The sequence below is a fragment of the Ziziphus jujuba genome, chromosome 11 (assembly GCF_031755915.1).
Source record: "Ziziphus jujuba cultivar Dongzao chromosome 11, ASM3175591v1".
Lineage (NCBI taxonomy): Eukaryota > Viridiplantae > Streptophyta > Magnoliopsida > Rosales > Rhamnaceae > Ziziphus > Ziziphus jujuba.
The window spans coordinates 17159974-17176277 of record NC_083389.1 but is presented as its reverse complement, the minus strand read 5'-3'; the positions used below and the strand labels follow the sequence as shown (position 1 = coordinate 17176277).

Sequence of the window (16304 nt, the reverse complement as noted above, 5' to 3'; positions counted from 1 at the left end):
ATCGGACAACCACATCTTTTTTCATTGCCAAGTTGCAAGGGCCGTGTGGTATGGCCTCCCGTGGTGTATTAAAAGGGAGACGTTTACAGATTATCCAGTGAAAGAAAAACTCTGTCTGATCTCTAACCCCCTTGGTTCTCTTCCAGTGCTCCTGTCTGACAGGGATTTCTTCTTTCTTTTTGCTGCCCTTGTGATGGACCAACTATGGAAGGAAAGAAACTCCCGTATCTTTGAAAATAAAACTAACCCTCTCGATAGTATCATGGATGTGCTGAATTTCAGGTTTAGAGAGGCCAAAGCCATCTTGCTAAAGGAGGAGAAGGGTGTTCTACTCTATAGAGAACCCAGGAGGATAGCAAGAATGTGGGATACGCAGAGCATAAGAATTAATTCTGATGCAGTTGTTAAAAATGGAGTTAGCTTCATTGGACTGGTGGCAAGGGACTATGAGGGCAAAGTTATAAAGATAAAGTCTATTCGCACCCAGACAGATATCCCTGAGCTAGCTGAAGCTGTGGGAGTCCTGCAAGGATTAATTTTAGCTCAAGAGGAAGGCTGGCAAAAAATATGGTGTGATTCTGACGCCAAAAACATTGTATCAGCTCTCAACAGTCAAGACACCCACAATTCTCACTGGGCAGTAGAAGGTATTTTGGAGGAGATCAGTTCTAAGAAAATAGGCTTCCAGAAGGTGTGTTTTAACTGGATCCCGAGGGAACAAAACTTTTTGGCTCACTATGTGTGCAACTGGTGTATTAGAAATGATGTTACTGGTTTTTTGACAGTTAATTCTCTTCCCAGCAATTTTAGTTATTTTGCAACCTAGGAGATGGGCCTTGTGCCATCATCCTTTGATGGCTTAGTCATCGGGTTTTTTGGGTTTTACACCTCACCTTGTAAGCAAAAAAAAAAAAAAAAAAAACCTCTAACAGTAAACAGCAATTCTTTCGGTGGTAATATAATTGAGTTTACCTGGTCAACATATAGGTCAAGCACAAAAGAAATACAAAGGTTAAGCACAAAAGAAACAATGGTCCAAAAGAAGTCAAATCAAACCAAGTACATAAATAACAGATTCTTCAGTCCGGTGATATTCCAACACAATAAATTCATTGGATTTTCCCTCTGTTCCAAATTGATATTCAGTCTTTCAAATACATTAATGTGACACCTATATTTGAATTAATAAATAGGGATAACATAGCCTTTAAGTCTATGGTTACATCAAAATGAGATTAACTGAAGCATCTTACAAAATCATCCACACCATCCAATAGTCTTGTTCGATGTGAAACCAGTTTCAGAAGATGCAGACTGAGGTTGAGGAGGAGGTCTGGGCTCTCTTGGTTTGGCAGGATCAACAAAAATAACCCATCCATCTAAGAATTTTGCGTTCATTCCTTCTCTTGCCTTCTCAGCTTCTTCAATGGATGTATATGTAACAAAACCAAACCCCTTTGATCTTCCAGAGACCCTATCAGCAATAACTTTAGCTGTAGAGGATTACAAACAGTTAGTCAAGATGAAAACAGGCTAAGAAAGAATTTTGGGAGAATACAGTTGCTAAAAGAATTTTTAACCATCAACAATCTGTCCAAAAGAAGAAAATGCCTCCCTGAGCTTTTCGTCTGTCGTTAATCTTGAAAGACCTGTTCATTGCATGAGGACAACATTCAGCTTTTAAAACCAAAAAATTTAATAAAACTAGCTATACAGTTAGTGGCTAAAATCTTCAGTTGTAGAAAGCAACTTCATCACCTAAGCAAAAGCTGTATTTTACTAAATATATTATTACACATTACATACTTCTTTTAGTTTCTTGGGCAAGCAAAAACCTTTTGTCAAAATTCTGATTCAAATGATGGCGTGAAGGTGAATGGCCATAACTTTTTCTCTTTCAACACCATAAATAGGCACCCTGCCATTCAAAATACTTCTTATTTTCAAACACAATTTTACTCACATATCAGGCAAACACCGTGTAAGAAATTTTGCACCGCTCGCTAATGTTTTTTTCCGTTTCTTCTCAAATGGGGCAAGTTAATAATAATCTATTATTATAGTGTCATCTCAAACTAATCACAAAGCCAACTAAAATACACCGGTCATACATCTTTTACATCAGTATAATCAATAGTGCTAAATATATGGTAAGTATCTCACAATTGCAAATGCAAGCGTATCCTTCTCTACAGGTTCGAACAATACATCAAACAGCATATCTCCATAGATGCATTCTCCTACTAGATCACCAGAAGATAAACTGGACAGTGACCAAAGTTTCTTAATTATCATTTCTATTTGTATTTTTGAAGCTATTTTACGACCAGGTTACAAGAATGGTACCCAAATCGTAATAGCCCAGCAACCAAAAGTTTTCGCCACCATCCAGTCAAAAAATTTAATTTCTAATTACAAATATTTTTCTATTAATGTCAGTATTACCATAAACACCAATCCATTTCAGCTCTGCGAAAAAATTTTGATTTTATGAAACAAAAATTTGATGGATTTGCGGAACCCAATGGAGGAGAAGTTGAAGACATACCGCTAATGAACAGTTTTGGGGATGTGAGGGTTGAGCTGTGACGAATCGATGCCAGATGGGATTGAAGAAACGGCGATGAAGAAGATGATCCGCCCAGAACGCGTCGAAAGCTCGAGAAGAACGCCATCTGGTAATGGATGCAAGGTAACGAAGGACTAGCTCTCTCTCTTTGGGTTTTGTGGGGGGGGGGGTTTAGGGACCAGCAAAAACCCTAATAATCCATTAAAAACTCTTTTTCTTTTTTTTACTTTTTATATGGAAATACTAAATGGGCTTATTGGGCCGCACAATGTTTAGCTTGGTCCACCCAAATCATCTTCTGTCCAATAATTTTGCATTTATAGTGAATGTTGATACTATTTGATTATAATATATTTTATGAAAGAAGTATACATGCATTATCAAAATTAAAGTAATGCTACATAAAGAATTTTTTTAATTAAATGATATATCAATATATTAATTATTAAAAAATAATATATAAACTAAATACAGATAAATAAATTTTTCAATAAACAATTGAAACTAATTACAAACTAATAAATATATTATCACATCCTTTATCATAAAAAAATCAATAAACAATTAATATTTGTATATATATATATATATATATTTTTGCAATATATATTTTTATCATTTGGATGACCTGTAATATATATTGCAATTAGGCTATTCCACATGAACAATATGTTTTTATTACTTATTATTTGCTGGTTTGTAATTTTTAAAAAAACATATATTATTGGCCAATACTTGTGATAAAAACTATCAATATTAACCTTTTTTTTTTTTTTTGGAGGCTAAAGTTATAAAATCTTCTTCTCTTTTGCATTTTTAATTTCATTTTTGTTATGTCTCATTTTTGTGTAAGCAACCATAGCACTGTATATGCATTAACTACTTTATTTTTCACTATCACTTTATGATCAAAACAAGTTGTTCTACATGAACTTAACCAAAAAAGTAAAAAGAAAAAGTTCTTCTGCATAATTCCTTGTATTGGCTTAAAGCTGTAATTGTTGACTCAATTGTCGACGGAGAAAAAAAAAATATATATATATATACCTTAAATTTCATCCTTTGAATTCCTGTATAGTAAGGGTGGACAAAATCCAATCCAACCCGTTTAATCCGTCCAATCCAATCTAATTTTAATAGTTTTGATTGGATTTTAACATCAATTAAATTGGATTGGGTTCAAAATATTGCTTATAGATTGGAAATATAAATCCAATCCAATCCAAATAATATATTATATAATTAAAAAAGTATATATTTTTTTTATTTTTTTCATTTTTATATATAAATTTTAATATTTTTTTCATTTTTATATATTAATTTTTAACTTTTTTTTCCATTTTTATATATTAATTTTTAATATATATATATTTTTTACATCTCCAAATCCCAAATCGATTTTTGAGTGAATGAATTTTGATGAATGTATTATTTTATATTATTTGTTTTAATAATTTAAATTTGATTTTGTAGGAGTGAGATGATGACATTAATGCTTGCTACGTGATAAGTGCATGATGTGTATCATTTGCTACATTTTTTTTTTATTTTCCATTGTAAATTATGTTGTATTATTCTTATTGTATTTTATGTTTAGATAATTATAATTTATTATTTATATTTTATATTTAGAAATTTTTTTATTTGTATTATATATTTATAAATTAGTAAGTTTCAAATCGATCAACCAATTCAAACCAAACCATTAATCAATAAGTATGGATTGGATTATATTTCAGTCCAAAACTGAACCAACCCAATCCATGCCCACCCCTACTGTATAGTACTATTATCTAAATTCAATCAACTCCATTAATTATTTTGTTAGTCGCTTTCTGTGCATTTTAATTTATTTGTTATATTTATGATTTTCTTATGATAATTAATTAACATTCAATAGATGTCTTACATTATTTGAGGAAAAAAAAAAAACTAATTCAATTAATATGGTAAAGAGTTTTAATAACAATTTTTGAATTTTAAAACAAAAACAGGTCATATCGTTTTTATTAATATATTTAATATTTGTATAATTAAAGACTCACATCAACTTGATTTAATGGTTTTACTATTAATTAGGAACCTTTTATATTAGTCACCAGTCTTATCTTGCTTAAGCTACTAATGTAGGTATTTTTCAAATCAAAGTTTTTTAAGTGATCAAGTGAAAATAAAGAGATCTGTATGCTTAAATCATCTGGTTGATATTTGATATGAATATGTATATATAATATATATTATTAATATTCCACAAAAATATTAGCGATATTTGTATCCTGATGAACATTTTCATCTTTAATTAAGTACAACTTGTTTAGCATTTTCATAAATTAGTTTGGAAAAAATGCAGATTAACTGGGACGTTGATATATTACATAAAGTCATGCATAAAAGCATTGTTATTATTTCACTCAAAACTCAAAAGCTCCAAAATTACACAAAAACTAACAGCAGCAGAAACACATACACCAGACAGGCGCCTCCGCCACACACTTATTCGGAAATGTCTTAAAACTGTGCTTCAAACTACACTACACAATATATATATATATATATATATATACTATATATGCACAACTTTTCTAACACTTCTAAAGTAGAATTATTGAGTTTTGAACTAAAAATTTTTTAAATTTCTGACTCTGATATCATAATAAATTATCATTTAAGTTTAAAAATTTAAACAGATAATTTTTATTTTATTTATATTTTTCTTTAATATTTCACCAAATTAATACTTAAGCTTAAGCTTGGCAGATGGAAAGTACTGTAAATGAAATAAATATCAATTAAATAATAAATTAAAAATATATTAGTTAATTAATTAAGTAAATAAAATTAACATTTTTAATAAATCCCTGCATGCAGATTAATATCACCTTTTCGATGAGGGAGAGATTGTATGGCTTCACTTCTTCATGGTTGATCCTAACCATGCTTTTACTATAAAGGTCGTACTTGCTGCAACACACCAGCATTATTTTTATAATTACCAAAAAGAAAAACAACAATGTATTTATTTTTATTCAACCAAAACTAATGTTTTCTATATTCCACAAAAAAAAAAAAAAAGAAAAAAAAAGAAAAAAAAAAGACTAATATATTCTATTTGTATATATAAATTTATATAACATAATATATATACTTGAACACGTGGAGCCACTTCAGCATTCCCTTGTCATCTTCATTCATCAGGAACGTGTAAGCTCCAGCTCGGTGCAAAGCTGTCCACAACAATACCAAAAAGCATTGCATAAACAAACAATTAGCAAAACCCATACATATATATATATAGATATATACACACACTTCATCATCATCACAATCACACACGCCTTGATCAGCTGTTCTTCACCGTCGGATGAATGATTATTCAATGCTCACCGCAAAAGGAATGGAAGCGGATGATGAAGAGAGCTGCGGGTGGGAGAGTGGTGTTATTACCCTTTGCCACCTGCATGTCATGTCAAAGTTGCAATTAATTGCATATTAATATCAATTTAAGCTTAAATAATAATATAAATAAAAAAGCTTACGAAAATCATATACCGTGTACATGTACTCGTCGTGGCCCCAAGACATGGTGACGTTATCAAGTCCACAGTTCTCAGCGTAGATCCCCAACTTGGTGTTGAAACCCGGGTTATGGTGATCTGGGTTTTCCTTGAAATACTGCAATCAAAAATCATTTAACTAATTTCTAATTCACTCACTTTTGTTTTTAGAAAAAAAATAAATTATACAATGAATCTATTTACTTGATGATGCACAATGGCAGTGTCAAAAGCACATCCCAGAGGAAAAGTGCCACCTGAAACATGAATTAACATTAAAATTAAAATTTTTAAAAAATTAATTAATTAATTCTCTGCATGCACGCAAAGATTAAAGTATTAAGAACATGAAGCTGGGCCCACGATAGAGGAGACCTTGTCCTTACCTACGACACGCCACTGGGGCTCCTCACCAAATGCTGGGTTGTGTGCAGCATAACTTTTTCTAGATCTGCAAACACAGACACACGCACGCCCCCGCACGTGTGAGATGACGTAAGACCAAAAATTGAATAATCATTAATTTTTGGTTCAGACCAGAAATTAGTTTACATGCAAAATAAATTTATGTACATGTGTGAATATATATATATATATATATAGAGAGAGAGAGAGAGAGAGAGAGAGATGGTAAGCTATCGTGGATGAGAGCCGTGAGATGGAGCCAATCCTGATCGGGGTAGTCCCTCCGGATGGACTCGGCCGTCTGGAGGAGATGCTCGATCTGAGGTTCATCCAGGTCTGGGTCGCTTTCGTACACGTATTCGTTCAGAAGCTCGCAACATTCCCATATGCTCATCTCCGCCTTCTCAAGCTTTCCGTACTCTTCCTTCTTCTTCCTCGCCTGTGTTCAAATCTCTCTCATATAGATTCTCATATTTATATATTTATATGTATAACTTTTCTATAATACACTCCACGCTTAAATTACAGTAGGCATTGCTGTGCAAATTCACTCTAACAAAACTATATATATATATATATATATATATAAAATATTCAAAGCAAGTGAGTGAGAAGAAGAGATTTACAAATTCGTAGGTTTGGTTGATGTGGTTTTTCCGGTAGAAGTCCTGCACGCCTGATTTTCTCTCCTTTTTCCTCGTTCTCGTAGTCCCTGTATATGTATATAAACGAAGTTAACGCATACAGAAAATATAATATATATATATATATACAATGCAGAACAAATTAAGAAACAAGCAGAGATTAGTGTAAAAAAATAGAAACGTGAAGGAAATGCCAAAGGCATTGCTTTCCGGGACGATGAAACCGCCGTCCAGCTTGAGGTCATGTCTTTCTTCTCCTTGCTCCATAACCTTCTCGCTCTCATGGCTGTTTCTGCTTTCCACATTGTTGTGGTTGTTGTTCTCCACTGTCAGAACCGGCTCTGAATATCGATTCATCAACAATTAGCTAAAGATATAAAAACAATGCCATATATATATATATATATATATATATATGGAACGTACATGTATATGAATGATTATAAGGAGGATGAGAAGAGAATGGAGAAGATGGAGCAGAGTACCGGGAACGATGATAGTCATGGTGGAAGAGAGAGATGGATTGTGAGGTTATGGGTGTAATGGAAAGGTTGAGAGGAAGAGCAATGGTGGACACAACAAACTTGAGGGCCCCATTTTATAAAGGGATACACGCTGGATTTTTGACGGTGCTCACTGTTCCATGCCGTTGCTCATGACTACCATCGAAATAAGAGAAAAGCCTTCCATTTGTGATAAAATTACAACCTTGCCATTTTCTTCGTTTTCAAAACGGATTTAAAACTTCGTTTTTTTTTGGGTCCCATTTATATAAGCAAGTAAATAAGTTTAATAGTTTTTTAAATTAGGTAAAATTGTGTCATTAATAGGATATATATAGCAACAGATATGGAAAAAAATGTGACATAAGATATCTTCTCCCTTTCAAAACAATGATGAAAGTATGGCATCTAAACTAAATTTGGAATAAATCATAAGAAGTAATAGTAAAAAAAAAAAAAAAATTCCAATTCAAATTTCAGAATAAGTTTTATTAATTAAGTATCCATGTAATTATATATTCAAGATTATGAAAAAAAATATGAGATGGATTATTAATTTCTTTATTAAGATGATTATATTGCATGCTAACATATATAATATTCATTTTATTAATCAATATTATTAATTAATAGATAACCCTGTCAAGACACTCAATGATAAAAGTTAATACTTTCTCAAGAAATTAATAATCCTAATTCAAATTCTCATACCTTAATCATAAATATATATATATATATATATATATATATATATATATATATTTACAAATTATAAAGTTGATATCATCTTAGTTGAATATAACAATATGTTTTGCACTCTACCATCAAAACCATAACAATTCCTGTATCATCTAAATTATTGTTTTCTTGTTAATTTTAGTTTTATCATGCATTTTAAAGGAATAAATTTGATAAAATTAATTATATACAACTCGTTTAACTTTGTTTGAGAATTATATATATTCCTTAAAAAAAATACAATATTAACTTTTCTTATATAAATAAAACAATGTTAACTTTAGGAAATTTATTAAACAATTTAAAATGTATAGTGGAAATTTACAAAATTTCACAATTTGAAAAAGAAATATCAATGCAAATTACTGGAATTTATTTCTTTTTTTTTGTAAAAAAAAGGAAATTTCATAAAATAATTTTTTATCAAAATTTTAGTAGGAATTTTGAGTATTTCTCAAATTTCTGAATTTTGAAAAAATTAATTCGTTTTAGGATTAGAAAAAATAATTCAAGAATTTTTATGAAATTTTAATTGATAATTTTTTTATTTTTAACAAAAAACACTCTCCATAATTCCAAACAATTTTTTTTTCAATAAAATTCCCAACAAAAATTATTAAGACCCTGTTTGAGGAGGGGTCATTTTTTTTATTTTTTTTTGGGAAACTTATAACCAAATTCAGTTTTTTGAAAATTGGTTTTTTAGAAATTGGTTTTCCTTTTGTAGTTTTTGAATCAGAATTTAGGATTTCAAAATGAATATTACTACAATTACCAAATAAGTATCCCAAGATGTATATTAAGTAATAAGTGACAATATTTAATGTTCACTTATTCATAATTAAATTATAATAATATGTTAATTAATAATTAACACAAGACACTTGGTATATATCTTGATATATTAATTTGGTATCCCTTACATTATTCTTTAAAAATACTTAAACTAAGGCTCTGTTTGATAACAAATTTATTTTTTATTTTTTGTTTTTGTTTTTTATTTGAAATTTTATGTAATTTACTTACTTCAGTAATAAGTTAATGTTTGTTAATGATAGTTAGAAATCTTTATTAACTATAAATGTAAAGAGAAAAAATAAATAGAAAATAAAATACAATTTAAAATTGTATTGGTTGTTATTTATTTATTTATTTATCTTCCTTAACATTTATAGTTACTTGATATATTTAATAAACTCTAATTATCATTAGCAAGCAACTAAAATAATAAGCAAACTATACACAAATCATAAGTAAAATAAATAAATAAATTTGTTATCAAATAAAACTTAATTTTATGTTACAATTTAAAAATAAAATCCTTCCTTTCATAAAATTGGACGATTAAAAACTATCCAAACATATAAAGGTTATCACTTTTTCATAAAATTTAAGTTCTCATTCACCTTTTTTGTTTATCAAATAGGATCTAAAATCCACAGCAAAAACAGTTGTGATGGTACAATGAAAATTTAAAGACAAACTGAAGGTTAAAATGGAGAAACAACAAAGAGTTGTCGTTATCGACGTGCATTTAAGATGAGGGGTGGAAATTACACGTAACAACTTTGTTGGTTTGCTATGACCCAATGATCCGGTCAGAGTCTACATGTCTGTATCTAGAACTGAATTTCTACAAATTAATTATTAGTATTTATCTCTGTACACGACATATATAACTATAATAGATATAATAGATAGATTTTAAAAATAATTTATAATAATTAATTATATTTAAATATTTATTTAAAAGTTTTATTGTTAATAAATATTTTTGGATCATTTTTTTTTCTAATTTATACTATAAAAATTTGTTAATACCTATAAATTTAATCTTTATATATAATATTATTCAATTATAATCAAAATATTTACTTATCTATTTTTTTCCATTTATGAAATTTTCCTATCAAATTTTTTCTATCTAAAAAATTTTAATTCAAATTCAAATATATTTATATAATTAAATTTAAAGTCAAATGTTTTCCATTTATAGAATTCAAATTCAAATACATTTTTTAATTCCTTGCAAATAATTAATTTTCATATATTAAATATTCATAATGTACTTTAATTATTTTTTATTTAATTTTTAGTATTATTATTATTGTTATTATTATTATGATTTATCTTATAAACACATTTTTACCTTATAAGATAAATTATTTATGAAATTCAAACTATAAAATGTTTATCTATTTAATTTTTTCCTTCTATAAAATTTAACTCAAATTCAAATGAATTAATAATTTTTTTTAGATATAAATATTATTTTGCTATGGTTAACAACTATTATTTATGATATTATATTTTTTATATCCAAATAAAAAGATATCTTTATTAATTTTCATATATTTTTATTATCTAAAAATGAAGGAATGGTGAACAATATATATGTAAAATCATGGATCACACTCACTGTCACATGCTTGTAATCTTGGAAACTTGCAAAGTATCGAATACTATGTTATATTTACATATACACATATTTACTTGATTATCTAATAAATTATTCCCTATTTCTATGAATTTGAAAAAGTAAAAAATATATAGAATATTTTTTACTCGTTGACCAAACACAAAGTTCTTAAAAAACTAATATGGCGAAAATCTCAAAATGATTTTGATTTTTTAATGACATCTTAATAAGGAAAAAAAAAAATCAATAAAACTAACTATTATATATTTGGAGAAATCTATGTAGCAATAAATTTATGTGACAAACAATACTCTCAAATTATCATAATCATGGAAAGAGGTTATTTATGAGATAAATTGATATTTATCCTCAAGTAAAATAATTAAAATTTAAATAGTTTTAGGATTGATTAAATAGGTCAATATTTTCCTTATTAGTAGTTAAATTTTTTTTATTTTTATTCTTTTATATTTTTAAAAAAATTATGTATTCTAAAAAGGAAAGAAAATAAAAAGAAGAATAATATGTTATATATACATATAAGTAACGGTAAACAATATATATATATATATTGTTATATACATGGTAAAAATATCAAAATGGTTATGATTCTTCAATGATATCCTAATAAGGAAAAATACAAAAATAAAAAAAGCCAATAAAAGTAACTATTGTAATATTATTAAAATTAGGAAAGATTAATCTATATAATATGGTAAACCAAATATTATTTCAATGGTATGTTATCAAAATACTCTAAAAAATAGAAGAGAAAAAATTAGATTTGCTTATCATGGACGATAGAGTTGGGTAGAGAATTTTTTAGGATAAATTATTTATTGAATTCAAATTAAAAAATATTGACATATTTAATTAATTCTTTGAAACTAATTAATTTCTTTAATTAATTTTTTATTTTATTTATGTTTAGGATTTAGGGTTTAGGTTAAATATGTATTTTCAGAATGTTTATTTATTTATTCGTGGAGATTATATTTAATTTTTTTTTTATCTTATTTGAAACCTGTACAAATGGTTTTATAAAAACTAAAATTAAATTTATTAGTTTATGTATTATTTTAATTTATAATTGGTATAAAAAAAAATTACAAGTATAGTAACAATTAGAATTTAGAGATTACTCCTATTTTGGTAAGCGATTATCCAATTAGTTAATTCCGAGGTTTGTAATTTGAGAGAGTCCTTTCCCAAAAAATAGAAAAAAAAAATTTCAAAAAGTTGAAACATATATAGTATGATCAAATTGTGAATGGTATTGGATAATCCCCTGTTTCAGCACTTAATTAAAATAAATATAATTGGTGATATCATAATATCTACACAACACATCTTACCAACTGGATGCGACTAAGAATTATCTATAGAATAATAAAAAAATTATTTGTTCTTATTTCCACTACTTTCTTCTTAAAAAATTAAGTTACCGAATGGAGGGAAATTAAGCTAAAACAACAAAAACAAACCACAAAATATTGAATACCGAAATAATTATATTAACCAACTACAAAAGCAAAAATATTGTCTACGTCAAAAAAACTATGTTATAATTTATACTAACTAAGATAAAAATATATTTTTTTTAAATTTCAATCCCAATAAAAAAAGCATAATAAGAAAAAAAAATCGCTATAATATCTAGGACAAATGCTTAATATCCTTAAATTGCTTCTTATTCAATGAAGTTATCTCAAAGTCAGAAAATTTCAGCACCCCTTGATTGCTTGAAAGATCATATTGCTCTTTCTTTCATGCCCTCGATCTAAATAATCTCTTACGTCATCTCCTTTTTATCATTTTCTTCTTCATCGTCTTGAAAAAATTGATAGATAAAGGTGAATCAATAATCAATAATTCTTCATCAGAAGCACCTTTTTATTTTTATTTTTTATTATCATGTCTTGATTCAGGATCTTCAATTTCAATCAAAATCCATAGCATGCCTCATGTCCATGTTTATGATTAACATGATCATGTTTATGATACATTAAAAAAAAAAAATAAAATTAAAGAATAAAAAAAAAAACTTTAACAACTAAAACATAATATGAGAGACTAAAAACTAACAAATATTGAATATCGAAATTTTCAATAATCCGAATGTGTCACATACATATTTATAGCCAAATATGTTTAACTTATTTGGTAAATAAAATAAAATCAAATATTAAATGTGAAAGTGCATCTTAGTATACATTATTATAATATATATTAGACCATAATTTGGCTATAATTCAGTTATTATACATATATATATATATATATTATATAATATATAGTTAGCCAAAGGAGCCACAATACCTTCTTGTGAATCAACCACGGTAATATAATCGAATATTATAATAATAATTGAAATATATATAATTTTAAAAGGATAAAAATATATATTTAGTAAATAAGATAAAATGAAATATTTTAATTATTTTAAATTTATTTTAAAATTATTACAATATATAATAATATCAATTGTTTGATAGTTATGAAAAGTTATATCAAAAATTAATTTAATATATATTTGATTTTATCCATAAAATATATGATAATGAATAATAAATAAATAAAATAAAATAAAAAATATATTTTTGGATGGAATTTGAAAAAAACATATGCTGACACACGTGTTACATATGTTTCTTCTTTTATATATTATATAGATTATTGTTCCCAGGCCATGTTGCCACTATCACTAACAGCTGGCAACCATTTTTATGGTTTGGCCGTTGGGTGCATTAGTTATCCATAAAAACATTTTTATTTTATTTTTTTAACTATTTTTGCAAATCGAAAAACTTCACCTAATTTTGATTCTGTTTTCACTAATAAATTTGTATTTATGTTTTGACAAGAAATATATTTCCTATATATTTTGCTTGAATCAAATGGAGGTTACTTAGAGTTGGTATGATAATTTGGATAAGGTTAGAGTTTAAGACTATGTCTACACTACATAAAGTTGCACATTCCATTTTATTTTTTATGGTTAATTGCATTTTAGGGTTTTGTATTTTGACTTGATTATGTTTCATAATTTAAGATTTCAATTTACAAATTATTTCATATTAATAAAAATTAATTAATTGATTAATAAAAATTAGTTAATATTTTTATTTTTAAAATTTTATTTTGGTCAATTAAGAATTGGATTAATATAAAATAATTTGCCCAAATTAAATATAGGGTACTAAATGTAATTGACCAATGTTTATTTATTTATTTTCTTTTCCAATTACTATTTTAGTCATATTTGTAAAAGATAATTATATCTAGGATATCCTTGATATAGCACTTCAAAAAAAATAAAAATAAAAATCAACACTTTGTTTTATTATGTTCAAAACTATTACTAAGTAGATCTTTTTTAATTGCACATTTCTATTCAATAACGATCACTCTGAGACACTGTTGCTAAGTTTATGTTAAGCAATAGTAATCTAGCACACTATATTTTTAACTTAAATTTGGACTTTTTTTCATATTTTTTGTTATTCTCGCAAGCGCTTTTCTTTAGGAAATAAATAAATAAATAAATAAATAATTTTATCGTTATTATTCTCGCAAGCTAATAATGAACACAATGTTGCTTATCGTTTTCATTTTTTATTTATTTTGGGTAAATTGGGTCCCCCCCTTGTTTTGTGGCCACTGTAGTGCTGTTTATGCTTGGGATGCTTTCACAACAGAAATTCTAATTTTTTATTGGAATAATTTTACAAACTTTCTCTTTAGTTTAAAACTTCGATCTGCATAACTTTTTCTGTAGTTTAAAACTTTTGCACACTTACCTCGTATAAAACTTCCTTTGTAGTTCTATTTTTATTTTTTATTTTTTTTTTTGCATACTTCGGTTTTTTTTTTTTTTTTTTTACAATTTTTTTTTTTTTTTTTTTTGCAGAATTAAAATCTAAAGTTGGATTAAAATTTTAAGTGTAAAAAAGAACATAATAAATAAAGACAAAATAAAATTCATCATCTCATTAATAAATTTGAACAAACTAATTAGACTTTATAAAGATAACATTTAAATTATAATGTCTTGATTGAGAGTTTAATGACTTGATTAAGAGTAATTTAATGACCACACATCAGTTACTCCCATATAAGTCTTAACTCATGTACATATATATATATATATATTTAAAAAATAGTTAATATCATTCACCTTTTCTAAAGTTTTATTTGAATTCAATCAGTAGGGCTTGTTGAAAATGATAAAATTATCTAATCCCTTTAATTGATAAATTAACTAATCCAATTTTACAAGTAATCTTTTTATAGAATCTTTAATGTACATATATATATATATATATTATAAAAAAATGAGTATATCATTCACATTTTCTAAAGTTTCATTTGAATTTAATCAGTAGGGGCTTGTTGAAAATGATAAAATTATCTAATCCATTTTCATTTTAATTGATAAAATTAACTAATCCAATTTTACAAGTAATCTTCTTATTTAACCTTTAATGTACATATATATATATATATATATATATATATTTTTTAAAATGAGCATATCATTCACATTTTCTAAAGTTTCATTTAAATTCAATCCACAGAGGCTTGTTCAAATGATAAAATTATCTAATCCAATTTAACAAAACAATCTTTTTACATAATCCTTAACATATATATACATATATATTTATATAAAACAAAAGTTAATATCCTCACCTTTTCTAAAGTTTCATTTGAATCCAATTAGAAGAGGCTTATTGAAATAAGATCACAATCCTTAACAAAATCAATATATCTTCAACATATAATTCTTATGTACAAAAAAAAAATAAAAATCAATAACTTATATTTTTCTTTTGTTAATTTTTTTTTAAAATTATTATAGGATGCTTTGAATCCAAGAGCTCACAAATAGAGGAAAGTGGACATTGTCAGAGACTTATTTTATTAACATTTGCTTAAAAAAAAAAAACCTATAATTTATACATTCATTTTCTTTTATAGAGATTTGAATTATGTATCAATATTATTTTATTTATTTATTTATTTTTATGAAACGGTGCCTTTACCACTCTACTATTTTGTTTATTTATTTTTTTGCCATTACCACTCTACTATTTTGTTTATTTATTTTTTTGCCATTACCACTCTACTACTTTATAAAGGACAATATGAATATATTAATCGCCATGTAAATCAAACACTTAGTATCTTCAACGAACATTTATGACCATACGGAATCAAAACTTAATGTTGAGCAAGAAATTGTTGAACAAGTAATATCATTTACTAAAAACTCACTAATAAAACAAAAATCCTCCCACTGTTTCTTCAGAGAAATTGATTTATTGTAAGAATAAATAACATATTACAAATTATAACAAGAGGTATTGCAAATTAGAAAACATATTTTATTTTCAAACAAAAAATTATACTACCGCCATCAAATTTGTTTACACATTTTAAATAAGCAACTAATTAGAATTTGAGTTTTCA

At 26.4% G+C, this 16304-nt stretch overlaps 2 protein-coding genes across 2 annotated transcripts; both read right to left on the bottom strand.

The window, feature by feature from the left end:
• Positions 1 to 1031: 1031 nt before the first annotated feature.
• Positions 1032 to 2773, bottom strand: LOC107432809 (organelle RRM domain-containing protein 2, mitochondrial). Its single transcript, XM_016044004.4, has 3 exons — positions 2549 to 2773; positions 1581 to 1649; positions 1032 to 1493 (listed from the first exon to the last, which is right to left on the bottom strand). The coding sequence occupies exons 1-3, from the start codon at positions 2673 to 2675 to the stop codon at positions 1258 to 1260; spliced, it is 432 nt and encodes a 143-aa protein (XP_015899490.1). The 5' UTR covers positions 2676 to 2773; the 3' UTR covers positions 1032 to 1257.
• Positions 2774 to 5300: 2527 nt separating this feature from the next.
• On the bottom strand, positions 5301 to 7676 carry LOC107432774 (inositol oxygenase 1-like). Its single transcript, XM_060812918.1, has 11 exons — positions 7658 to 7676; positions 7354 to 7513; positions 7155 to 7224; positions 6761 to 6967; positions 6510 to 6567; positions 6328 to 6380; positions 6119 to 6241; positions 5954 to 6023; positions 5715 to 5793; positions 5449 to 5530; positions 5301 to 5336 (listed from the first exon to the last, which is right to left on the bottom strand). The coding sequence occupies exons 1-11, from the start codon at positions 7674 to 7676 to the stop codon at positions 5301 to 5303; spliced, it is 957 nt and encodes a 318-aa protein (XP_060668901.1).
• Positions 7677 to 16304: the final 8628 nt, after the last annotated feature.

What these genes read in the sequence shown, in the direction of transcription:
- LOC107432809 (XM_016044004.4), bottom strand. Translation starts at nt 2,675, where the DNA reads ATGGCGTTCTTCTCGAGCTTTCGACGCGTTCTGGGCGGATCATCTTCT. An exon ending in CCCAAAACTGTTCATTAGCG is followed by an intron (nt 1,650 to 2,548) that starts GTATGTCTTCAA and finishes TGCAATGAACAG; the next exon opens with GTCTTTCAAGATTAACGACA. An exon ending in TTTTGGACAGATTGTTGATG is followed by an intron (nt 1,494 to 1,580) that starts GTTAAAAATTCT and finishes AATCCTCTACAG; the next exon opens with CTAAAGTTATTGCTGATAGG.
- LOC107432774 (XM_060812918.1), bottom strand. An exon ending in CCGCTTCCATTCCTTTTGCG is followed by an intron (nt 5,794 to 5,953) that starts GTGAGCATTGAA and finishes TGTTGTGGACAG; the next exon opens with CTTTGCACCGAGCTGGAGCT. An exon ending in ATCTCTCCCTCATCGAAAAG is followed by an intron (nt 5,337 to 5,448) that starts GTGATATTAATC and finishes TTTCATTTACAG; the next exon opens with TACTTTCCATCTGCCAAGCT.